Consider the following 26190-nt stretch of genomic DNA (forward strand, 5'->3'; position numbering starts at 1 on the left):
AGCTGACTTCTCGAGCCACGGCCATGTCAGTGGCCATGCGTCGTCTGGCATGGCTCAGGGTCTCAGAACTTGATGTCAACCATCAAGATCGACTGGCTAATGCGCCTTGCCTAGGTGATGAGCTCTTTGGAGAATCCATGGACTCCACTACCCAAAAGCTCTCTGCCACTGAGACTAGGTGGGATACTCTCCTCAAAACAAAAAAGAAGACCCCACCAGCTCGGCCTTTTCGGCAGCAATCGGCCTACCAACGCCGTTATGTGGCTCATCCTTTGCCACCGGCTCCTCAACAGCCTAGGCGTCAGCGACAACAACAAAGACAAACCCCTAGGTCAGCACAACAACACAAAGTCTGCCAAGAGAGTCTGCTTTGAACACTCCTCAGTCTTCCCTCCTTCTTCAAGAGGTTCAATCCCTCCTCCTTCTGAACGCCATAGAGGAGGTTCCTCTAAATCAAAAGGGGCAGGGATTCTACTCCCGTTACTTCCTCGTTCCCAAAAAAACAGGGGATCTCAGACCCATCCTAGATCTTCGCGATCTCAACAAATGCTTGGTCAAAGAAAAATTCAGGATGCTTTCTCTGGCCACTCTCTACCCTCTTCTCACTCAGAGCGACTGGCTATGCTCCCTCGATCTCAAAGAGGCATACACTCACATACCGGTCAATTTGGCCTCCAGACAGTACCTCTGCTTCATGATCAATCATTGTCATTACCAATACAAGGTGCTGCCCTTCGGTCTTGCCTCCTCTCCAAGAGTGTTCACCAAATGTCTGATTGTGGTGGCTGCCTTTCTACGCTCTCACCACCTTCAGGTCTTTCCTTATCTGGACGACTGGTTGATCAAAGCCAATTCTTCTCAGACAATGCTCCTGGCCACCAACCAAACCATCCTGTTTCTTCAACTTGTGGGGTTCGAGATCAATCTACCCAAATCTCATCTCATCCCCACTCAGAGACTTCACTTCATTGGAGCGGTGCTGGACACAGTCCTCATGAGAGCGTTACTACCGTCCAACCATCTTCAAACTCTTCAATCTCTATGTCGGCAGGTGCTTCCTCAACGTTCCATCTCTGCCAAACAAATGATGATACTCTTGGGTCACATGGCCTCCACAGTTCATGTCACACCCTTCGCACGTCTTCACCTGCGCACTCCTCAGTGGACCCTAGCTACCCAGTGGTCCCAAGCGACGGATCCTTGCTCTCGACACATATCTGTGACATCATCTCTTCGTCAGTCTCTTCAATGGTGGTTGATGTCCTCAAATCTCTCCAGAGGTCTTCTGTTCCATCTACCTCCTCATCAATTTGTCATCACCACCGACGCCCCCCCTTATGCCTGGGGGGCTCATTTGAACGAGTTCCAAACTCAAGGACTTTGGACAGCCCAGGAAATGCAGCATCACATCAATTTCCTGGAACTCAGAGCGATGTTTTATGCCCTCAAGGCCTTCCAACATCTTCTCTATCCTCAAGTCCTCCTGCTATGCACAGACAATCAAGTCGCGATGTACTACATCAACAAGCAGGGTGGGACAGCCTCTTGTGCCAGGAAGCCCAGAAGATTTGGGCTTGGGCCACAAATCATCAATTATTCCTGAAAGCGGTCTACATTCAGGGAGAACAGAATTCCTTAGTGGACAAACTCAGCAGAATTCTCCAGCCTCATGAGTGGACTCTCGATCCTTTAACTCTACAGTCCATCTTCGCTCAGTGGGGCACTCCTCAGATAGACCTCTTTGCAGCTCCTCACAATCACCAGCTGCCCCTCTTCTGCTCCAGACTCTACTCTCCTCACCGTCTGGCAGCGGATGCATTTCTCCTGGACTGGTCCAATCTGTTCCTGTATGCTTTCCCTCCGCTACCTCTCATGTTGCGAACCTTGTTCAAGCTCAAGAGGGAACAGGCCACCATGATTCTCATCGCTCCACGATGGCCCAGGCAACATTGGTTCTCCCTTCTACTTCAACTCAGTTCCAGGGAGCCTATTCTTCTTCCATTGTTTCCTTCTCTGCTTACACAGCATCGGGAGACTCTTCTGCATCCCAACCTCCAGTCTCTGCACCTGACAGCTTGGTATCTCTCGGGCTGACTTCGAATGATACTCTTTTGTCTCAGCCCGTTCGTTCTATTCTGGATGCCTCCAGGAAACCTGCCACTCTGCAATGTTACCATCAGAAGTGGACAAGATTTTCTTCCTGGTGTTTTCTTCATCATCATAATCCTACGTCCCTTGCAGTGGAGACCTTGTTGAATTACCTTCTTTCTTTGTCTGCCTCTGGTCTCAAGTCTTCTTCCATCAGAGTCCACCTCAGTGCTATTGCTGCTTTTCATGAGCCAGTTCATGGAAAACTCCTTTCAGCTCATCCTTTGGTTTCCAGATTCTTGCGGGGTCTTTTCAATGTGAAACCACCTCTTAAAGCTCCCCCTGTAGTCTGGGATCTCAATGTGGTTCTCTCCGCCTTAATGAAGCCTCCGTTTGAACCTTTGGCTACGACTCCTTTCAAGTTTCTCACTTGGAAAGTGGTCTTCCTTATTGCTCTAACCTCTGCCAGGAGGGTCAGTGAGCTACATGCACTAGTTGCGGATCCACCTTTTACAGTTTCAAGTTTTCAAGTTTATTATATTATTTGATTAAACGCTTTTCAAAATACAAAGCGTTTTACAAAGAAATAAAATTAAATTTCTAAAATCACAAATACATTAGAATTAAAATTAACTTTTTTAAAATTAAAAACAAACTGGGGTAAACAAACCACACGAGACAATGGGAAAGGAGGGAAAAAGAAAAAAAAATACAATTTGTAAAAAAAAAAAAAAAGGAATCAGGTTTGGTTAGTACATAAGGAACTAGAAGAACTAAAAAGAGAAGGAGAAAATAATCTGAATTTGATGAAGAAAGAAGAAATTCGGAATTAATCATAAAATTAAACTTTTAGTTAAAAGCTTCTTTGAAAAGAAGACATTTTAAGCTATTCTTGAATTTTTTCAAATCTTGTTCAAGCCGTAAATATAGGGGGAGTGAGTTCCAAATAGATGGGGCAGTAACTGAAAATATCAGGTCACGGCGAGTACCAATGATTTTTAATGAGGGAACATAAAGGGTAGCTTGAGAGGAAGATCTAAGAACTCTTGACGAACAATAAGGAATTAGGAGCCTATCTATAAATGCAGGGGTATTATTTTTAATTGTTTTAAAAACTAAAAGAGCTATTTTATAAGTTATTCTGTATGAAATAGGCAACCAATGAGCGTTTTGAAGCAGAGGCGTGACATGATCGAATTTATTAGAACCTGAAATAACCTTTATAGCGGTGTTTTGTATGATTTGGAGGCGCCTTATATCCTTGAGATAAGCCCCCTTTAATAAGGAATTGCAGTAGTCTAATTTTGAAATTACTAGTGAGTGAATTAACGTATTGATAGAAAGTGAATCGAGAATTGGAACCAACGAACGAATCATTCTTAATCTAAAGAAACAATTTTTTACCAACGCACTGATGTGTAATCGAAAAGTAAGATTATTATCTATAATGACACCCAATATTTTAGTATTGGTAGTGAGATTTAGGGGTTTGTTATCAATTATAATTGGATTAATGAGTTGTACGCCTTCTTTCCCTGAGAAAAGCATAGATGTGGATTTATTGATGCTTAAAGAAAGTTGATTAACATTCAACCATTCATGTACTTTGGCCAACTTACTGTTAATATCGAATATATCCTGGGAACTTGAGGAATCTATAGGATGCAAAAGTTGAAAATCATCAGCATAAGCATACACTGTGAAACCTATAGATTGACAGAGGGTTAAAAGAGGGGCCAAATAAATGTTGAACAGTAATGGTGACAATATGGACCCTTGTGGTACTCCATAATTTGTTTGATATGGTTTTGAAGTAGAATTGTTAAAATGAACTGTAGAAAATCTATCTGTAAAATATGAGCGAAACCAGTCTAATACTTGGTCTTTAATACCGATAGAAGAAAGACGACGGAGCAATAAATGATGATCAATCGTGTCAAAGGCTGCCGCTAAGTCTAAAGAAATAAGAACGACAGATTTGTGTTGGTCCAGAAAGTAATGAATAGATGTGACAAGACCTAATAAGGAGTGCTCTGTTGAATGATTTTTACGAAATCCAGCTTGGTTAGGATGAAGAACTTGAGTTTTATCCACAAAGTCTGACAACTGTTGAAATACTACTTTTTCAGTGATTTTGGATAGAAATGGAAGGCTCGCTATAGGTCGATAGTTAGAGCAATCAAGGGGGCTTATTTTGGAATCCTTGATAATTGGTAAAAGTACCGAATGTTTCCAGTCTGTTGGAATTGATGAAGTGGACAAACTTTTGTGAATAATTTGAAGAATAACTGGGCCAAAAATTGGAAAGTAGCGCTTAAGAAGAAAAGGAGGAAATGATTCTTTATTGGAACCTTTAAGTTTTATTGATTGAAAGAATTGTTTTAGTTCAGTTAATGTGGGAAGGATAAAATTGGAACAAGTGGCTTGTAATGATGTCTTTCATCATGACAAGGTGGTTCTGCGTACACATCCAAAGTTTCTCCCTAAGGTTGTCTCTGAATTCCATCTCAACCAATCCATTGTTCTGCCTGTCTTCTTTCCGAAACCTCACTCTCATTCTGGAGAACAGTCTCTGCATACTTTGGACTGTAAGCGGGCTTTAGCTTACTATTTAGATCGTACTAAGCCCCACAGATCATCTCCCCAACTCTTTCTGTCCTTTGATCCGAATAAATTGGGACGTCCTGTTTCTAAACGTACGTTGTCAAATTGGCTTGCAGCGTGCATTTCATTCTGTTATGCTCAGTCTGGACTGACACTGGAAGGTTCTGTCACAGCCCATAGAGTTAGAGCTATGGCAGCATCTGTGGCTTTCCTCCGTTCCACTCCTATAGAGGAAATCTGCAAAGCTGCTACTTGGTCCTCAGTTCATACTTTTACATCTCACTATTGTCTGGATGCATTCTCCAGACGGGATGGACACTTCAGCCAATCTGTTTTGCAAAATTTGTTTTCCTAATGGCCAACCTTCCCTCCATCCCTCTTTTTGTTAGCTTGGAGGTCACCCATCAGTCAAGAATATGCTGCCTGCTTGTCCTGGGATAAAGCACAGTTACTTACCGTAACAGGTGTTATCCAGGGACAGCAGGCAGATATTCTTGCGTCCCACCCACCTCCCCGGGTTGGCTTCTTAGCTGGCTTATCCTAACTGGGGACCGCGCGCCTCTGTCGGGCGGGAAGGCACTCGTGCGTGCGCGGTGCGGCCTACTAGAACTTTCCAAGTTCTTAGAGTGCAATCACTCTAAAATTGTCCGTACCGGGGCTCCGTCGGTGCCGTCACCCATCAGTCAAGAATATCTGCCTGCTGTCCCTGGATAACACCTGTTACGGTAAGTAACTGTGCTGTATGGGCCTTTTTAATCTTGAGATCCACTGACTTATTTGGTCTGGATTCCAAAGGGAAGCCATCAGCGGAAGAAGCAACAACAGGAAAGGTGTGTAGCTCTATGATGCCCCCTTCTAATAGGAGAGGATAGGACATTGAACAAGTGAAGATAAAGATCAACAAAAATTTTATTACACTCTTGGATTTCTCTAATGTGTTTTGACACACTGTTTGGGAATCTTTGGCCTGAAGTAAGAGGCCATTGTGTTGTATAGAGTTTGAACAAATGAACAGAAAATCAGTAACTTCTCTAACTAATCTAGATCTTTTCTGATTTTAATTACTTTTAGGTTCAAATGAAGGATTTTAGGTTCTCTTACAAATTCAAAATGGCCTGCAAGGATGATGTCATGAAAAACTGTCCCAACATCAAGAAAAAGTAGGTGCTATAAAGTATTTGGAAACAGATGTCAGACTGTTTAGTATTGCATTTTTATTCAGAGAAGCAGTAATCCTATTATGAAAGTTGTTGCTGGTTTTGACATTTTTTAAAAGTTTTGATACCCAATAACAGCTATATTCGTAATGCTACAAATTAAATCACATTGAATGGAATCTGAATGGTTCATGCAGTGTTATCTTAAAAAACAAAAAAAAACTCTGTGGAGTGACGATATTCCTAAATGGACTTTATTTGAAAGTGTCAAAGTTCCAAAGGTACACTGAAATCATCCACATAAAATAATTTCATCCACATAAAAGCCTTAAAGGACCTAGTCCGCTAGGGATACAGGATCCAACACGGTCCACGTTTTGACAAAAAGTCTTCTTCAGGGGTCCGTGGGGGTCCTATAAAGGTGAATACGTGAGAAACAATTGTGTGGTGAGCCGGAAGTGAGACACTGCTTGCATTTGCAATAGAAATGGGCTATCTTAAAAGACAAATTTGATCTACTACTGCAAATGCATGAGTTAAATTCAAATGAGTATTAGTAATTGTGAAAAAGAATATCTAAGCTGTGTCAGATGAAAGATCCATCAAGCCCAGTATTCTGTTTCCAACAGTGGCCAATTCAACATCAAGATCAGGTGAGGTGGTCTAGTCCAGTGACCCTTTCTAGTCATTTACAGAATCCAGTGTGATCAAAAATTATCTATTGAACAAAAAAGGATTCTTACTTTGGTCTTTTGTGCCCACAACCTTTCACAACAAATGTCAAACATGTATAGAATATGCCATTGTCAAAAGTAAGAAGGTAACTTAGAATCCAAGAGCTGAATAAATCAGCAACACAACAGCGCCTTTTGCCAATGCTATAAAAAGTAGACATAATTGAGATCTGAATGCCTGTTTCAAATTTTGAAAGAATATCATTTTGGAAGTTAAAACTAAAGATATATTTAGATTGTCTTCAGAGGTTCATCAGTACCCATGAGTATCATGAGTCTCAAACTCAAACCCTTTGCAGGGCCACATTTTGGATTTATAGGTACTTGTAGGGCCTCAGAAAAAAAATAGAAAACGTCTTATTAAAGAAGTGACAATTTTGCATGAGGTAAAACTCTTTATAGTTTATAAATCTTTCCTTTTGGCTAAGTCTTAATAATAATATTGTAATTTATAGCTAAAGAGACATATGATCAAGGGATCACTGTACTAAGCTTTTGCTCTGTGTGTAGCACTCTGTTTCTGCAGCTACCAGAAATGATAGTGTTTCAACCCACTGTGCAGTTTTGTCCTATGCATGCAGGCACTGAGAGTAACTCTAATCATGGCTGTCTTATTTCCTAGGGTGGACGTTGTGATCTGTCTGAGCACCAATGTGCGCAATGACACATTGCAGGATGTTAAAGAGCACCATGTGTCATTGAAATGTCGTAAACAGCTGCATGTGGAAGAACTGGAGATGGTAAACCCCTGCTCCTTTCCCGCTCTTCTCTACATTCTCTTAGGGAAATTTCAGTAGTAATATGAGCCAAACTTAAAGGGTTTTTTAGTATTAAGATGTTTTCCTCATCTGCAGGATGACATATCAAGGTTTATGGGCATGAAACACTAAACTGGATTAATTATTCATCTGCACTGCTTGTCTTCCCACATTGTTCTGTATCATATTTTCTTATATTGGTACTTGGTAAGAGAGTTCTTTTGTTACTTATTCAAAGCAAAAAACAAACAAACCAGTCCTGCCTGCTCAGATCTACTGTCTTTTGAGCATTGCTGTTTATAAAGGGCAATACGTAAGAAACATTTTGAATAAAAAGACTTTTTGATCTTCTAGCTCAGTCAGAATTAGTGCTAGGATACTAGCATCATAATCCTTCCTTTGTAACCACATGTATATCTTTTCCTTATTTTAGATTCTCTCTCTCATTGCTCGTCTGGTTATGTGTACCAATTGTATTCCATCTGGGCTTCCTTCAGAATATAGGGCTGCATTTTGATTTAAATGTTTTAATTATGGTTATTTATGTGATTTAAAAAATTTGGTCACAATCACACAATTAAAGATGTGGTGTTTATTTTATTTTTTCCCATTGCAGCTCTTTGTGACTCTGGGTAAATCACGTAACCCTTCATTGCCCCAGATCAATATTACCTTTAAGCTGCATGGCTATGCAGCCACGCAGCAATTTAGAACTGCCACACAGCAGGAGCAGTGCTTCCTCACCTCCCTCCCACTGCCATCCTGGCCACTTCTGCTGCTTCTCTAAATTTGCAGTAGAGACAAAATGGGCTACGTCACTCTCCTGCTGGCCACACTCACAGCCTCAATAAGATCAGCAGCTTTCTCTGACCTGGGATCGGAAGAGGGCGATGGAGAGGCATGACTGGCAGCTATGTGGATTGAGGCTGCGATTGCAGCCTTGCAGGAGAGTGAGGTAGGCTGTTTTGCCACTGTTGCTACTCGTTTAGAGAAGCAGCAGCAATGGCTGGGGTGGCCATGGGAGGTAGGAGGGGAAGGCTGCTCTTGGTGCACAGCACAAGAAGCAGCAGCAGCCGGGTATCAGGAGGAGAAAAAACAGGAGGAAAATCTGATGAAAGGGGGAGAAGGAGAGAGAGAGGAAGACGCTGGATAGAAAGAGAAGGGCTGATGCTGTATGGAAGTAGGGGAGATACTGATGGAAAGGGAAAGAGGGGGCAGATGCTTTATAGATGGGACTTGGGGAGACAGAGGGCAGATACTGGATGGAAGAGGGGAGAGGAAGAGGGCAGATGGTGTGGGAAAGAGATAAAGGTGGGAGATGATGGAAGGGAGAGGGGGAGATACTGGATGGAAAGGAGAGAGGAAGCACAGTAATAATAATAATAATAATTTTATTTCTTATATACCGCTATACCCTAAGTTCAAAGCGGTTTACAGTGAAAGTCGTGTCTGGAGACAGTACAGTGTTAACAATAGGATACAGGATAATACAAAGTGAGTAGGTACTGGGGTGTTTACAATAAGGTACAAGATATTAACAAGAGAACAGTTACAGGATGTTTATAATAAGATACAGGATAATACAAAGTGAGCAGGTACTGGGGTGTTTACAATAAGGTACAAAATATTAACAAGAGAACAGTTACAGGATGTTTACAATAAGGTACAGGATGTTATACTAAGTTATAGGATGATACAATATGAACAGTTACAAGAGATCAATGCTGTTTACAGCTAGATGTCTATAATGTGCGTAAGAGAGGTGTACAGCATTAAGCGTTGGGGGGAAGGGAAAAGGGAGGGGGAGGACTTTCGAGGAGGATTATAACTGGTAGGGGGGGAGTGTTTAGGTGGTGTTGGAAGAGACGGGTCTTCAGAGATTTTCTGAAGTCAGCGTATGATGTGGCTTCGAGTATTGGTTTTGCTAGCCATGTGTTCAGTTGGGCTGCCTGGAAAGAAAGCATTCTGTTTAGGTACTTCTTGTAGTGACATGATTTCAGGGATGGGTAAGTAAAGAGGTTTGTTCTGCGGGAGGTCTTTTTTGGGCAGTAGGTGAGGAATTGGGAAGCTAGGTAAGTTGATAGCATCCCGAAGATCGCTTTGAAGCTGATGCAGGCAAACTTGAAAAGTATTCTGGATTCTACTGGTAACCAGTGGAGTATTTGGAGATATGGAGAGATATGTTCCCATTTCTTGAGTCCGAAGATGAGACAGACGGCAGTGTTTTGGATTAATCTTAGCTTGTGGAGGGACTTTTTATATGCTCCCAAAAATATGATGTTGCAGTAGTCCAGAGTACTCAAGATGGAGGCTTGTACTAGTAGACGAAAGGATGATTCGTCGAATAATTTTTTGATGGTGCGAAGTTTACAAAGGGTAGAGATACATTTTTTGAACATTAGATCAGTGTGTTTTTCTAGTGTTAGGTGTCTGTCAAGGGTAACCCCTAGTATTTTAATAGATTGATCAATTTCGTAGTCTTTGCCATTCACGTGAATCTTGTTGTCTTTTATCTGCTCGTTGGGAGAGGCTAGGAAAAATTTGGTTTTTTCTGTGTTCAGTTTGAATTTGTAGGCCTTCATCCAAAGTTCTATTTGGTTTAGGATATTGGATAGGTGAATGATGAAATTCGGCGAAATATCGGATAATGGAAGTACGATGGTGATATCGTCAGCGTAAATGTGGAAGGTGAGGTTTAAGCTCTGTAATAGGTGTCCCAATGAGATGAGGTAGATATTGAAGAGGGTCGGTGAGAGCGGGGAGCCTTGGGGGAGTCCACAGTTGTTGTTCCAGCTGAAGGAGAGATTATCATCTTTGAGTACTTGATAAGACCTGAATTCGAGAAATCCCCGGAACCAGGTAAGGGTGTTTCCTGAGATGCCTATTGACTCCAAACAGTTCAGCATGATGGAGTGGTCAACTAGGTCAAAGGTGCTGCTTAGATCCAGTTGGAGGATCAAAGCGTTGGAGCCTTGACTGAGAAGGGAGTGTAGGAAGTTTAGAAGGGAGGCCATTATAGTTTCGGTGCTGAAGCCGGGTCTGAAACCAGATTGGTTGGTATGTAGTAAGTTGAATTTGTCTAAGTAGTTGTTTAGGTCAGCATTTACCAGGCCTTCCATTAATTTGGCAGCCAGAGGGATATTTACGACGGGTCTATAGTTTGAGATGTTGGTTGCTTCTTTTTTGTTCTTTTTTATAGGGATAATAATAATTTGGTCTAGGTCTTCTGGGAATTTCCCAACGGATAATTGTAGATTGATCCAGATTAGAAGGTTGGTTTTGAAGCTAATGGGGGCAGATTTCATCACGTTAGGGGGGCAGGGGTCTAATTTGCAGTAAGATTTTGTATATTTATTTTAGCACTTGATGAACGTTAGCCAGTCAGTTTCCTTGAAGTTGGACCAGCTCATGTCGGCTTTAGAAGAGGAGTCGGGGTCCTGGAGGATGGTGTAGTTCCAGTGGGAGTCTTGTGTGTTTGGGAGAGCAAGTCTTGATTTAGATATTTTTGAGTTGAAGAAATCGGCCAGGTCGTGTGCTGTGATCGTGGAATCTTCTACTGGGTTTGTGTAGGGGTGGGTGTCAAACAGGTCGTTGACTAGTTTGAATAGTTTGCTACTGTTTAAGGAGGTGTTGCCTATAATGTTGGCGTAGAAGTTTTTTTCTTTTTAGAGATGGTGTTTTTGTAATTAGCTAGCTTTTGGCGCCAGGCGTCTCTGGATTCTGGTGTTCCTAACTTTGTCCACTTCCTTTCTAATCTTCTTAATTCTCTCTTTATCCCAAGGAGCTCTGAGTCAAACCAGCCCGATAGGTTTCTAGGTCTGAACCTTCTTTTCTTCAGTGGGGCCATTTCGTTTAGGATTTGGGTGCTGGTGGAGATCCAGGAGTTCATGAAGAGGTTGGGATCCTTGTCGTGGTTGTGGATAATGTCATAGTGAGACCAGAATTCTACGGGGTTGAGTTTGCCTCTGCTTGTTTTAAATAGAGTGGGTTTGTGTTTAGCTTTCCTCGTGGTTGATGTCTGTTGCCATTCCAACTCGAAGTTGCATATTTTGTGGTCAGACCAAAGTGAGTCTGACCAGGTTTCTGATATCAATTGGATCGTAGGGTTTGTTGAATGTGAATTGGTCAGTGATACAATGTCCAGTTGATGGCCTTTTGTGTGGGTTGATATTTGGGGGGAGTGAGGGAAGCTTAGGGAGGTTAGAAAGGACCAGCATTCGGTGGATTCAGGTAGATCTGGATTCTCTAAATGTAGGTTAAGGTCAACGCATAAGAGGTTGTAAGGGCCCGAAAGTGAATTGGTTAACAGGAGTTCCTGAAATTCTTCTTTGACAGCTGACCATTTTTGGGTAGAATATATGTCAGAATGATAGTAAGGGAGTCGATTAGCAGTTCTGATTGAAGCTTTAGAGAGAGGATTTCCAAGGTGGGGGAGGATTTAGAGCTGAGCATGGAGCCGTTTAAGTTGTCTTTGAGGATTACGGCCAGACCCCCACCCCTGCCTCTTTCTCTTGCTAAGGAGAGAATTTTGAAGTTAGGGGGGAGGCATTCTTGGATGGTAATGTCTTCATGTGAGAGTAGCCAAGTCTCTGTTAGTAAGACGAAGTCAGGGTTGGTGTCGGTGAGCCAGTCGTGGATTAATTGGGATTTGTTCCTCATAGATCTTATGTTTAGGTAGGAACCTCTGAGGCTGGCATAGATTAGAGGGGTGGAGGGGGGGATGGGAGGGAGCTATGTTTTTTAGTACTCTGGTTTTTTTGGTATAGGGTCTGTGGAAAGTAGTTAGGATTGGGATCTCTTGGATATCGAAGGAAGCCTTGATAAGGGTAGGGGGGTTTGGGCTTGAAGGTGCGAATAGAGAAGGGGGTGGGGGTGGGGGGAGGGAGAAGGAAGGATGGGGAGGTTGCCTTGCTTCTTGAGCTAAGTAAGTGTAAGATAATAAGAAGTAACCACATGCTCTGATGAGGGGATACCATGTTAATGCACTGATTTAACAGAATAGCGTATAAGTGGTAGTACAGAAAGTGAAGGTACTGAGTCAGAAAATTATTTGCTGTAGAGACAGGTAAACAGTGAGGTAATGACTTAACAAGTTAAGATTGGGCAATTAAATACAAGATGCAGTAACAGATTAACGGTGAGAAGCTGTGATATGAAGCTGTTACCTGACTTGGAGGTCGACAGGAGTTCAGGTGATCTGGTCTTTGGGGCGCAGGCGCTCCACGAAGGCGCTCACTAAGGCGCATTCGTGGAGCGCCGAACGGCAGCACGCCGTTGGCGCTGGGCCTTTTAAATGTGTGTCCTCCGGCTGGATCGGGGGGGGGGCGGAGCAGGGCTCCCACGCTGGTCCCGATCTGGCTGGCTTCGGTGGAAAGGTGCAGGCGCTGGGCCTTTTAATGTGTGTCTTCCGGCTGGATCGGGGGGGGGGGGGGTGGAGTAGGGCTCCCACGCTGGTCCCGATCTGGCTGGCTTCTGTGGAAAGGTGCAGGCGCTGGGTCTTTTAAATGTGTGGAAATGCTGTATGGAAGTGGGGGAAAAATGAGAGATTGCCGACACTGGATGGTAGACAAGAGGATGATATGCATGGAAGGGGAGAGAAAGGGTGGGTGGGGGGGTGGATGCTGTATAGAAGTGGGGAAGACAGATTATGGATAGAACAAGGAAGAGAGAGGGCAGATGATTTTTTGTGGGGGGGGGGGGGGGTTTGGGGGGTGGGATAAAGAGGAGAGAGATAATGAAAGGGGAAGTGAAAGAGGAGTTGCTGGAAACCAGAGACTGGTACCAATTGAAAAAAGTAAATAGCCAGACAACAAAGGTAGAAAAAAGAACTTTGTTTTTAGTTTAAGGTTACATTACATTGCATTAGTGACTTCTATCCTGCCTTAACCTTGCAGTTCTAGGGGGATTACAAAAGAGGTCAGCTGAACATTTCCAGGAGTATTACAGGATTAGGAGCTAATTACAAGATTGTGTCTGGAACTGAAATGAGGGATGCTTTGGCATGGCATTAGTTAGACAGTCTTAACAAGGTTGGTTAATTAGTCTTTACAAAGTTTTTGAATAGCAGGGTCTTTATTTCTCTTCAGAAGGTTTTGTAATCAGGCATTGTTAATAGAATGTGGACCATTTGGTGGTCTAGTTTAGCTGCTTGAGTTGCTAGCAATCTGTCGTACATCTTCTTGCATTGTGTGCCTTTGATTGAGGGGTAAGTGAAAAGAGTTTGGGTTCTCCTTGGCCTGGTTTTGTTGTTCCGGATAAGGTAATGTAAAGTAGCATGGTAGCTGTGTTAATAAGTAAGAAGTAAAAATATGTAGAAAATGGAAATAAGGTGTTATTTTTTTATTGCATTAATCTAAATACCTTTTTAACTAATTTTAGAGACCAAAACATCATTCCTCGAGTCAGGACAGGATATCATAATAGCAGTATACTTTCCTGAGCTGAGGAAGAAAGTTTTGACTTCTGAAAGCTAATTGAAAAAAAATACATTTAGTCCAATAAAATGGTATTTCTTGTATAATCCCACTCTATTCCTGAACAAGTGGGTAGTCAATCCCATCTTGTGAGATCTCTAGTAGGAAGCCTCATTAGCATAACTCCTCTCTTACCTCTAGGTTGCCCTCCAACTTTCAGTTGTCTTCCTACAAGAGAGACAGTAGGAGCTAGTGTTTTCTGCTTGTGCTTATTTTTTTCTTTAACTTCCATTTTTTTTGCTTCTTTGTGTACTGTATGTTCGTGTTGCAGAGGATCTCTGTGGGGACAACTCTGGCTGCGGGAGATCACAGACTTTACTGGCAAAGTCTGCTTCCAGGGAGTTGGCTGCTTTGCAGTGCACCCACCTGGATAGTCTACAATTTCAAATTCAGGGCTTGTCCCAGGTTTGTCCTCTAGTGGATTTGAGCACAGGATGCATGGCTCCGTGACAGTGTATCCAGGATCGGGGCAGACTGCGTCCCTGCACCCATTAGCGAGTGCAGGTTTCTGGGAGGGGTGGAGGTCTCTGGCCAGTGTGTTGGGCCCCATAGGCAGTCAGGTTCCAGGCTTCTTGAGGCAGAGGATCTCCCTTTAAACTGTTTCAGCTTCCTTCTTGCAGTTTCCAGCACACAACATTGCACAGTGAGTATGACAGTATGAGCTTACAGCCTGTGAAATCAATTTTTTTTGGGGGGGAGGGGGGTCTCCAGATTGTTTTTTTTTTTGGATAGTTTGGAGGTTAGTACTGGATCTCCTACCTCAAAAATCCTAAAATCACCATTTTTTGTGTGTTTTGATGTTAGTTTTCCGGGCCGTTTTTAGTGTTAAAATCGCTCCTACCGAGGCCATCTTTGATTTTCCCAATATGAATTTATCTGCCGATATGAATTTATCTGCTTTTATCTGCCACAAAACACTTCGGGATTTTTTTGCAAGAAAACAGGTGGGATGGACACCTCAGGGCAGCATACTTCAGATTCATGCCCTATTTGCGGCAGATGGCTGTCGGGCGAGCATCCGTGTTCCATGTGTTGCGCAGCATGTGAGGAGGAGGGGAGGTTGGATCGGCATTAGCCTCTTTGCCCCTTCAGCGGGGCTTTACCACTTATTCCATTCAGGGACCATCCAAGAAGTACAAAATAGGACCTGGGGGACAGTGCAAGTGCATCCCTAGCGAAGTGCAGCCATGATTCGGTGCCAAAAATCCACAAAAGCTCCAAAAGCGCTAAACAGGCTTCATAGGGGGCCACTGCCCCTTAGAGGCAAGATTTTCTCCCAGAGTTTATTAATATGTTGTTCCAAGTTTATTTGGATAAAAATGTATGCTTAATCCACCTACTGTGGCAGCCCTGTTAGATCTAGGGGTCTCTTCCCTCAAGAGTACGGGTTTCCAGCAAAAGAGCTATGTGCAGTCGGGGGAAAGTCTGCATGCGGTCAACTCAGATGATCCAGATCAGTGTTTCTCAACCTACAGTACACGTACCCCCTGCCTATTGGGGGTACGCAGACTGGCTGCTGTCTACTGCATGCAGCCAGCCCACAAGTCTTCCCCCCAACGTCATTTCTGACGTCAGAGAGAAGGTTCTGGGCCAGCCAATCGCTGTCTGGTTGGCCCAGAACCTTCTCGCCAACATCAGAATATAAATGATGATTAACATTTTCTCTGCGTACAGTGTGCTTTGTGTTTTTTTAATTTTGTGGTTACCATTATGTATTAATAAGATTATATTGGCCAGGATTCACTTACCTGTCCAATCGGGCCCGTTCCGGGCAGGTCCGACGAATTCTGCAAACTCTAACATGCAGATGAGGGCGATTGGAGGAACGCCCCCATCTGCAGACACGGATCGCTCTACAGCAATCCCCGCGCATGCAGACCATCTGTAGATGGTCTGAGCATGCATGGGACCTCCGGGCCTTTCGGAGTTGTGTTTTGGGGGGGGTTTTGTTCTTCTATTTTTTTAACTCTGAGTGCAGCAAAAGTGCTGCCTGCCCCAAACACACCTGCCTTCCAGCCCTGAATCCAAACACCCTGCCTGCCTGCCCCAACTCTCTCACCCTTCCCCACACTGCAAGGTAATCGAGGAACTTTTGGGAGCCCATGGTTTTAACCTGCTTAAACCCGTGGGTTAAAACCACGGGCTTGCAGTGCGGGGAAGGGTGGGAAAGTAGGGGCAGGCAGGCAGGGTGTTTGGGTTCGGGGCAGGCAGCGTGTTCGGGGCTGCAGGATAGGGGCTGACAGGGCAGAGCAGGGCAGCAGAAAGACGGCAGGGCAGCCAGAAAGGGCTTCAGTGACTGGTCCTCAGCAGTCGCTTTTTTTTGATTGACCAGCCCAGTCGGTGTTGCAGGGTTTTCCCTGCCTACTTTGCATGCCATTGCCCTCATTTGCATGTGTGGATCGGAGAAAGGTCAGAAGACAGGTAAGTGAATCGGGCCGGGGTTGCTAAGGGGTCACAAACCGATCGGTACACGATCGGTTTGCTTAGTGAATCTAGCCCATTGTGTGTATATGAAAAATGGATGGAAGAAATTGCATTACAATTAGTACTATTATTATGGGGGTGGAGTCAGGGACGGAGTTTGGGTGGGTCTGGGGTGGAGCTTGGGCAGGGGTACTCAGTTAGTATTTGTTAGGCTTAGGGGGTACTTGGCTTGAAAAGGTTGAGAAACACTGATCCAAATGATGATCTTTGAATGGCACTTCCAAAGTGGGGGATGTGGCTGCAGTCACAGATTTCCGGTCCATAGGTGTCAAAAAGTTGAAGAACACTGATCTATACTACCATCACATCTTGTCTTTTGCTAGGGGTGGCCTCCATAGTTGTATTTCATACATACGCCACCCCCAGCTTCTAATTTAAATGCCTAGAAACATATTGTCTAAATTTCTCAACAAGAATTATTTTTCCTACTATGGTAAGATGTAACACAACAAAGAAAAATGGGGAGACCCAATGATCCACAGTGAAAACAATCCACCGATGAAAACAAAAACTGTGGATACAGATGTTCTGAGCACAACAAAGAAAAATGGGGAGACCCATCATTACAAAATAGTCTCTTCTCTTTCCATGTATTTCCCCATCCACCTATGTACTTAAAGCCTTATTGATGACATCAAACTTTGAGACAGGTTAAAATGCGGCAAATCGCCGGGCCCAGACGGGATCCACCCAAGGGTTCTGAAAGAACTAAAACAAGAAATAGCGGGCACAATCCAGCATGTTTGCAACCTATCCCTGAAAACTGGAGAGGTACCAGAGGACTGGAAACTGGCGAATGTCACACCTATCTTCAAGAAGGGATCGAGGGGTGACCCCAGCAACTACAGGCCGGTGAGCCTGACTTCAATTGTAGGGAAAATGGTGGAAACTATGATCAAGGATGGTATTTGCGAGCACATCGAGAGAAATGGCCTACTGAGAACAAGCCAGCACGGATTCTGTAAGGGAAGGTCATGCTTAACGAACCTTTTGTACTTCTTTGAGGGAATAAACAGTCGGGTGGACAATGGGGAACCCATAGACATCATTTACCTCGATTTTCAAAAGGCTTTCGACAAGGTGCCACATGAAAGGCTGCTTAGAAAACTGTGGAACCACGGGGTGGGAGGGGATGTGCACAGATGGATTAAGCACTGGTTGTCGGGTAGACTGCAGAGGGTCGGAGTAAAGGGACAATATTCTGACTGGCGGGGAGTCACGAGCGGTGTACCACAGGGATCGGTGCTGGGGCCGTTACTCTTCAACATATTTATCAATGACCTGGAAAAGGAGGCAAAGTGCGAGGTTATAAAATTTGCAGACGATACCAAACTGTGCGGCAGAGTTAGATCCAGGGAGGAGTGTGAGGACCTGCAAAGGGACCTGGACAAGCTGGAAGACTGGGCAAACAAATGGCAAATGCGCTTTAACGTGGAAAAATGCAAGGTCATGCATATAGGGAAAAAGAACCCGTTGTTCAACTACAAATTGGGGGGGGTATTGCTGGGAGACAGCAGTCTAGAGAGAGACTTGGGTGTGCTGGTGGATGCATCACTGAAGCCATCTGCGCAGTGCGCGGCAGCCTCGAAAAAAGCCAACAGGATGCTGGGCATCATAAAGAGGGGCATAACAACCAGGACGCGGGAAGTCATCATGCCATTGTATCGAGCGATGGTGCGTCCACATCTGGAATACTGCGTTCAGTATTGGTCGCCACACCTCAAGAAGGACATGGCGGTACTTGAGAGAGTCCAAAGGAGAGCAACGAAACTGGTAAAAGGGCTGGAACACTGCCCATACGCCGAGAGGTTGGATAGGCTGGGGCTCTTCTCTCTGGAAAAGAGGAGGCTCAGGGGAGATATGATAGAGACCTTCAAGATCATGAGGGGCATAGAGAGGGTGGATAGGGACAGATTCTTCAGATTGAAGGGGACAACAGGTACGAGGGGGCATTCGGAGAAACTGAAGGGAGATAGGTTCAAAACAAATGCAAGGAAGTTTTTTTTCACCCAGAGGGTCGTGGACACTTGGAATGCGCTACCGGAGGAAGTGATCAGGCAGAGTACGGTACAGGGATTCAAACAGGGATTGGACGGATTCCTGAGGGATAAAGGGATTGTGGGATACTGAGAGAGGTGCTGGGATGTAATACAAGTATAGAAAGCTAATAAGTATGGAAACCCAACCAAGTCGTGAATGTGCAAGACCGGAGGGTTAGGACTTCGATGGGAAGATAGGACTTAAATGGGAAACCAAGGTGGCAAGGGGGCCCCTTCTGGTTATTCAGACAGGTCGTGACCTGTTTGGGCCGCCGCGGGAGCGGACTGCTGGGCGGGATGGACCTGTGGTCTGACCCGGCGGAGGCACTGCTTATGTTCTTATGTTATGTTCTTATTCCTTAATTATAGTCTGTATTTGCCTGGAACTCCTGGTAGCTGAGAATCCTGGAAGACATTTCACTGTTTTGGTCTCTTTGTCCTGTGTTCCAAGGTTAATGCCTTTGATGATGGAATCCCCCAGTAGCAATAGTTTTCTGTTTGGGGCTTTTTTATTTGTGCTTAGGGTGTGCTTTCTCTGTCAAGTTACCTTCACTGGTTACAGTCCCACCTCAATTCTATTTTCTTGAGTATCGGAGTGCACTAGTGGAGCAAAGAAAATCTGTAGCGGTAATATTTGTGAAGATAGATGTTTGTTAACATGTTGCAGTCTTCCTGAGCGTACTGTGACCCATTTATTCCTAGGTGGTTTTATTCTTTGAGGTAGAGGTGGTAAATTGATATGATTTTATAGAGTGATGGAAGCTGCTTTAATTGTATTCAATTCCTGTTTAAGTTTGCAGAGCTCCTCCTTAATACTAGCAAGTTGAAGACAGATAGGGCAAACCTTAAGCCTCCAAATAGTACGTTTTGGAATTAAAGCACCACAGTGATTGCATTGAATAAAGGTCATCTTGATTGGTTGGGAAGTGAATTGATTTGAGTAGTCTTGATTATTTGGTTCTCTATATATGAACAGTGAATCCTGGGGAGGGTGGGTGGGACTATAAGTCTTACCCTTTTTTTCTATAAGGAGGAAGAGGAAATATAATTTAGCAGAGGACAAAGATTTATTTATTTTTTAGTATGAAACAAGGAGAAGTATTAAGCAGTGTTAAGAGAAGAATTTGAAATTCTGAATAACTTAGCTTTCAGACGTGTCCAAAGCAGTCTTATTCTCAGCATTGTCCCAGAAATAATGTAGTCACCTTAGTAAATCCCAGCCCCTCCCTTCTACACCTAATCAGATAGACACAATGGCTGAAGACTAGTAACTGAATTGAGGTTAAGAATTACAGGCTTTATACCAGATCAGTGGCTACCCCAACCCCCCCTCCAAAAAAAACAAACAAAAACCCCAAAACCCTGGATTTTCCCAACTTGAGTCTGCCTGTGCCACAAGTACACAGGATTTAATTATAATTACTATGTCTTACCCTTTTTCCTATGAGGAGAAAGAGGAAATATGATTTAGCAGAGGACATAGAGATTTTTTTTTTTTAGTATGAAACAGGGAGGAGAAGAAAAATTAAGCGGCTATAAATCAATGTTAAGAGCAGAATATGAGTAACTTAGCTTTCAGAAGTTTCCAAGACAGTCTTATTCTCAGCAATGAATGGGCATTTCCCCTGCTGCTGGGGGGGTGTCGCTTGGCAGTGTGAGAGGACGCCTCTCCCGCTGCAAAGAGGGGGAGAGAATGGGCCTCTCTCCTACTGCTGGGGGGGGGGGGTTTGCTTCTGAAAGCGGTTTTTCTAGCAGTCTCCGACACTGCCATTCTGGTGTTTTAAATAGTTCTATCACTGTGCTGGCACCTCTGGACTAGTTGCTGATTTTTTACACCAAAAGCTGACGCTGCTGTTAGAAAATGGCTTGGCGGTTTTTAATAATTCACTGGAATGCTCATTTTAATGTTGAAGAGCCCATTTGCATGTCAGTGTCAGAGACAGCTAGAAACGAAGATAAGCCGTTTTGATAATCCGCTGCTAAAATGCGTGCAGGCTAAACTGTTGGAAAACAGTTTAGCGACGACGTTAAAAGTTTTGAGAATCTGGTCATCAGTCCCTTCTATCTTGTCTCAGTGTTTGTCTGTAACAGACTGCCTGAGTAAATACATCAAGCTCACTCTCTGGCATTATTCAAACCTAGGCTAAAAGCCCACTTTTTTTTAAGCTGCTTTTAACTCCTAATACTCGCTCACTTCTAAAGTACCCATGTCTGTTTTATCATTCTCTCTATGAGAATTTTCCTAACCCCTGTTTGTCTGTTTTAATTAGATTGTAAGCTCTATTGAGAAGGGATTTTCTCATATATTTAATGTACAGCGCTATATACATTAGCAGTTCTATAGAAATAAGTAGAAGTAGTACTGTTTATCTCCACAATATATCATCGAAACGGATGTCAGTTGTTCAGATTTTCTTAACTTGTATTGGTAAATCTAAAATGACAGGTTGTAATCCATTATTAATATAAAAATCCTAATTCTTGTGAAGGAAAGAAATTAAGAAGCTGTAATTCTTTTTGGCTCATTATAGTTCTCCCTCATTCAACTAATCCCATCTGTGTGTTTTGTTTCATGTATGATGTTTGCTAATAAGGAAGCTGATTTTAATATTTCTTTTATAGACAGAAGATGTCCGCCTGGAGCCAGATGTTTATGATGCCTGTAAGACTGATATCAAGAACTTTTGCCTGAACATACCCTTTGGCAATGCCCAGGTAAACCTGCTTTTTCCCCCCCGAGTAGGGGAAAGGAAAGAGTCCCATTAGTGACAGCTGAGTTATTAATTTTCCACTGAGCAAATCATGTTCTCATAAGGCCACTACAGTTTTTGGTCAACATGTAGTAGATGGTAAGCATGCTGTAGCCTCTCTACAAATGTTTCTTGCTAGAAGTGGAAAGAAATAAGGAATTTTCAAATAATTTATGCATTTTAGAACACACTAATGGAGCCTTGGAAAGACATTGACATAACAGCCACTTCTTTTTTTTTTTTAGTCTTCAGACCATTAAAAAAGCACATAGTAACAGGCTAATCTTAAGATGTCATTTCCAGCACAGTACTCTCTCTTTCATTATTGTATTACTGTAAAACATTTGTCTTGTCTTCTTTGTGACTCTGTACTGCGCTGCATTTGTCTGGCAGCACTATAGAAATAATTAATAGTAGTAGTAGTATGGCCAGCATTTTACTGGTACCTTTGCCTCTATTGCATTTTTTTGGAATTTAGAATAAAGAATATATTTTCTTTATTCTATTTTTAATATTTACAATGCAATTTCCATTTGTCCACATTTCTTAATTTCTTTATTAACAATAAACCCTTCTTCCTCTTAGCTGATCTATAATTGATGGGGTGTGAAAAAATAAGGGAAGTGGAAAAACGATGAGCTAAACTGAAATGAATTATTAAAACATTTACTGATCTTTATATAAGGAAAGTAAATAAAAGCAAGAAGAAAATTAAATCTATATGATTCACCAATGAAGTCGCTGAAAATCACAAAAGGAGGAACACAATTCCGGAGGGCAAAAGCACAGACAAAAGTAAAAATGGCTAAAGAGAAGTGGCAAGACATTTTTCAGACATATTAGGGGGAAGAGAGAGGCCAAAAGTGAAATTACAAAGGTTAAAAGTGCCGAGGGATGACTTGGAAATGAGAGAAAAACGAAAATGTTGAGCAAATATTTATAGTGTGTGCTAGATTTGTCCATACCAAGTTGTCTTTCTGACTAGCAGATAGTTTTCAAACATTCACTAATACAAGAACAGGTATATCTTCTGCTGAGGTAGAAAATACTGGAGAATCCCAGTGTGCAAAAGGTCCTAGGCCTTGCTTCCCAGGACACAATCCATGGCCTGTTTTCTATTGTTGATGTTTGAGTTATGGTTTTTACTTCAGTTGAACATGGAGAGTTTGATTCTCCACAGCCCCAAGCTTTGACTCACAGGCTTGATGCAGTTCTCAGCTAGTTTCCAGCAAGGTCCCACTCAGCAAGGGTGTGTGTGTGTTGGAGGGTGGACACTGAGCATTCCCATGTCCCCACCTCTTCTTTAAAAACTCCACTCCTTTAGGGGCTCCACTACAACGTGTAATAAAAAACAGAATTTCAGTTGTAATTGGCTTTGCTTTTTTTCCTTTGTATTGTTAGGGAAATAAAGTTCATTAAAAAAAATAAAAGACCAAGTACCAGAAGTGATCTAGTAGTGGTGCACACTGTTCAAACTTTGCTGGGGCTGCCAGGACAGTGGGTAAGCTGGGGGGGAGGGAGGAGAAGCCTACAGGGTTGCTGCAGATCCCAGTGGAGGCTGGGAAAGAGGTAATCTTTTTTTGATTGAGTCATGTCAGCTGGCAGCCATTCCTAATGTGCAAGAGCCGATATCACTGCTGCAAGCTCTCTGAGTTCCATTTGCAATAAGCTTACATAAGATTTGGCTCCAGTAGGCTAAGAAGAGTTCCAGAAGAGGATTGTAATTTTCCTGCACCGCCCCTAAGAGTTCCATGTGGCTGTTTGAGGTCCTTGGGATGAGTCCCAAAGTGAAGGGCTGGGTCAAGAACTGGTTGAGTGGAAGGCGACAGAGAGTAGTGATCAATAGAGATCGCTCTGAGGAAAAGGATGTTACCAGTGGTGTGCCTCAAGGTTCTGTTCTTGGACCTGTTCTTTTTAACATTTTTATAAATGATATTGCTGAAGGGTTGTCGGGTAAGATTTGCCTCTTTGCGGATGATACCGAAATCTGAGTAGACACGCCGGATGATGTGAATAACATGAAGAAAGATCTGGCGAAGCTTGAAGAATGATTGGAAATTTGGCAGCTAAAATTTAATGCTAAGAAACGCAAGGTCATGCAATTGGGCTGCAAAAACCCGAAGGAACGGTACAGATTAGGGGGTGAAGAACTTATGTGCATGACAGAAGAGTGTGTCTGGGGTGTGATTGTATGTGATGATCTTAAGGTGGTTGAAAAGGTGATGGCAAAAGCTAGAAGGATGCTAGGTTGCATAGGGGAGGTATGGCCAGTTAGAAAAAGGAGGTATTGATGCCTCTGTATAAGACCCTGGTGAGACCTCATTTAGAATATTGTGTACAATTCTGCAGGCTGCACCTTCAAAAAGATATAAAAAGGATGGAATCGGTCCAGAGGAAGGCTACTAAAATAGTGTGTGGTCTTTGTGATAAGGCATATGGAGACAGACTTAGATCTCAATCTGTATACTTTGGAGGAAAGGCAGGAGAGGGGAGAAATGATAGAGACGTTTAAATACCTATGTAATATAAATGTGCATGAATTGAGTCTCCTTCATTTGAAAGGAAACTCTGCAATGAGAGGGCATAGGATGAAGTTAAGAGGTGATAGGCTCCAGAATAATCTTAGGAAATATTTTTTACAGAAAGGTTGGTAGATGCATGGAACAGTCTCCCAGAAGAGGTGGTGGAGACAGAGACTGTGTCTGAATTCAAGCGGGCCTGGGATAGGCACATGGAATCTCTTGGAGAGAGAAAGAGATAATAGTTACTATGGATGGGCAGACCAGATGGGCCATTTGGCCTTTATCTTCCGACATGTTTCTATGTTTCTATCATGATTCCTTCCTAGAGAAACCTTGTCATTGGAAAGAGACTTGGGAGTTCTGATCGAGAAGTTGATGAAGCCGTCCACACAATGTACGGTGGCAGTGAAAAGGGCGAACAGAATGCTAAGAATGATAAAGAAGGGGATCACGAACAGATCGTAGAAGGTTATCATGCCACTGTACTGGGCCATGGTACGCCCTCGTCTGGAGTACTGCGTACAGCACTGGTTGCTGTACATGAAGAAGGACAAGGTACTACTTGAAAGGGTCCAGAAAGAAGCGACCAAGATGGTTAAGGGGTTGGAGGAGCTGCTGTACAGTGAAAGATTAGAGAAACTGGGCCTCTTCTCCCTTGAAAAGAGGAGATTGAGAGGGGACATGATCAAAACATTCAAGGTATTGAAGGGGATAGTGTTCACCCTCTCCAAGATAGGGAGAACAAGAGGGCACTTTCTAAAGTTGAAAGGAGATAGATTCTGTACAAACATAAGGAAGTTCTTCTTCACCCAGACAGTGGTAGAAAACTGGAATGCTCTTCTGGAGTCTGTCATAGGGGAAAACACCCTCCAGGGGTTCAAGACAAAGTTAGACAAGTTCCTGCTGAACAAGGATGTATGCTGGTAGAGCTAGTCTCAGTTAGGGCGCTGGTCTTTGACCAAAGGGCCGCCGTGTGAGTGGATTTCTGGGCATGATTGATCACTGGTCTGACGCAGCAGTGGCAATTCTAATGTTAATGGCTTTTATCATACCAAGCCACCTCAAGCTTCTTCTGGTTAATTGGGTCTCTAATATTATATGTTCCATTCTGATGACACATTCATTTGAACCACTCAATTCCATTTCTCAAGCATCTCACTGGTAAAGTAGTTTTCCTCGTATCTCTCATGTCTGCATGCTGATTTGGTGATCTTCATATGCTTTTATTTGCTTCGATTTCTATCCTGTCCTCCCAGGAGCTCAGAACGGGATACAAAAGGACATTCATAATATATTACAATACATTACAAAGACATATTTGAGATCATTTTAAGCACATGGAAGATGCAAAAGGAAAACCATAGTAGAATCTATTTGAATCAGATCCACCTATAGAACATTCTACCATGATAGGGTGGTTCTTCCCACGCATCTGAAGTTCCTCCAAAAGGTCATCTTGGAATTTAATTTAACACAATCTATAGTTCTCCCTATTTTCTTTCCAAGGCAGCATCCTCACCCTGAAACTGCACTCCTAACAGTGGACTTAAATGTGCTTTTGCTTACTACTTGGAGCAGACCAAATTTCACAAAACTTTCATTCAACTGCCCTAACAGACTTGGGAACTCTTGTCACCAAGACGACCATCCCCCACATGACTGGTGAACTATATCTCCTGCTATGCTTGGGCTGGGCTAATGCTTCAGAGCCATGTTACTGCACATAAAGTTCGAGCACTGGTGACTTCAATAACCCATCTGCATTCTGCTCCTATTGAGGACATATATACAGCAGCCATTTAGTTCTCAATTCATATCTTCATGTCCCACTAATGTTTGGAGAATGATTCCAGATGGGATAGTTGGTTCGGCCAACCAGTTCTACAAAAATTTATGCCAGCTTCCCTCCAACGTTTTTGGTATTGCCAGGCTTATGGTAGTTTTCAATTACCCTCTTCTCTGAGGCATGATCCTGGCAGCTAGGGAATCCCACATGTGAGAATATACTTCCTGCTTGTCCTTGGATAAAGCATAGTTACTCATTGTAGCAAGTAAGATATTCTCACAGCCCTCCCTTCTCCCCTAGTTGGCTTCTTAGCTTTGTTACTGAACTTAAGGTCCTGCGAGCCCATATCAGGTAGGAAGACACCAGGAAGCACGGTTTTAAAATGACAGTACTCTTTTTCACTGTCCGTGCTGAGGTCCATGGATGACATCACCACATCTGAGAATATCTGCTTGCTGTCCTCTGATAACACCTGCTACAGGAGAGTGAGTATGCTTAATGGAGGGTCCAGATACCTTTTAGCTCACAACCTGGCCATTGATAGTCAGCATCTGAGGAGCAAAGTTTTCTTTGCTTTGATTCTTCTCTCTGCTAAAAGTGGACTAATGGTCTATCTCATTACCATATGTCAAGAGTCTGATGGCTGAGTGATAGTGTGATGAACAGGTGTACTTGCCCTGGCGAGTAGGCATCTCTGAGATCCTTACTTTTTGGAGAGGCGTGTAGAGTGGGGTTCTTGACTTAGTTCCTTCAAGGTCCATCTGGGGCTTTCAGGGCAATTTTGAGAACCAGATG

At 43.2% G+C, this 26190-nt stretch overlaps 1 protein-coding gene across 1 annotated transcript in view; it reads left to right on the forward strand.

Moving 5' to 3' along the window:
- GLG1 (golgi glycoprotein 1) overlaps positions 1-26190 on the forward strand; it is a 403904-nt gene that overhangs the window by 267246 nt on the left and 110468 nt on the right. Inside the window, exons 16-18 of the mRNA XM_033941148.1 lie at positions 5764-5852; positions 7206-7323; positions 20960-21052. Of these exons, the coding sequence (XP_033797039.1) occupies positions 5764-5852; positions 7206-7323; positions 20960-21052 (300 nt within the window). The remainder of the gene's footprint in view (positions 1-5763; positions 5853-7205; positions 7324-20959; positions 21053-26190) is intronic.

This window comes from Geotrypetes seraphini, chromosome 4, assembly GCF_902459505.1.
Source record: "Geotrypetes seraphini chromosome 4, aGeoSer1.1, whole genome shotgun sequence".
In the NCBI taxonomy this organism is placed as follows: domain Eukaryota; kingdom Metazoa; phylum Chordata; class Amphibia; order Gymnophiona; family Dermophiidae; genus Geotrypetes; species Geotrypetes seraphini.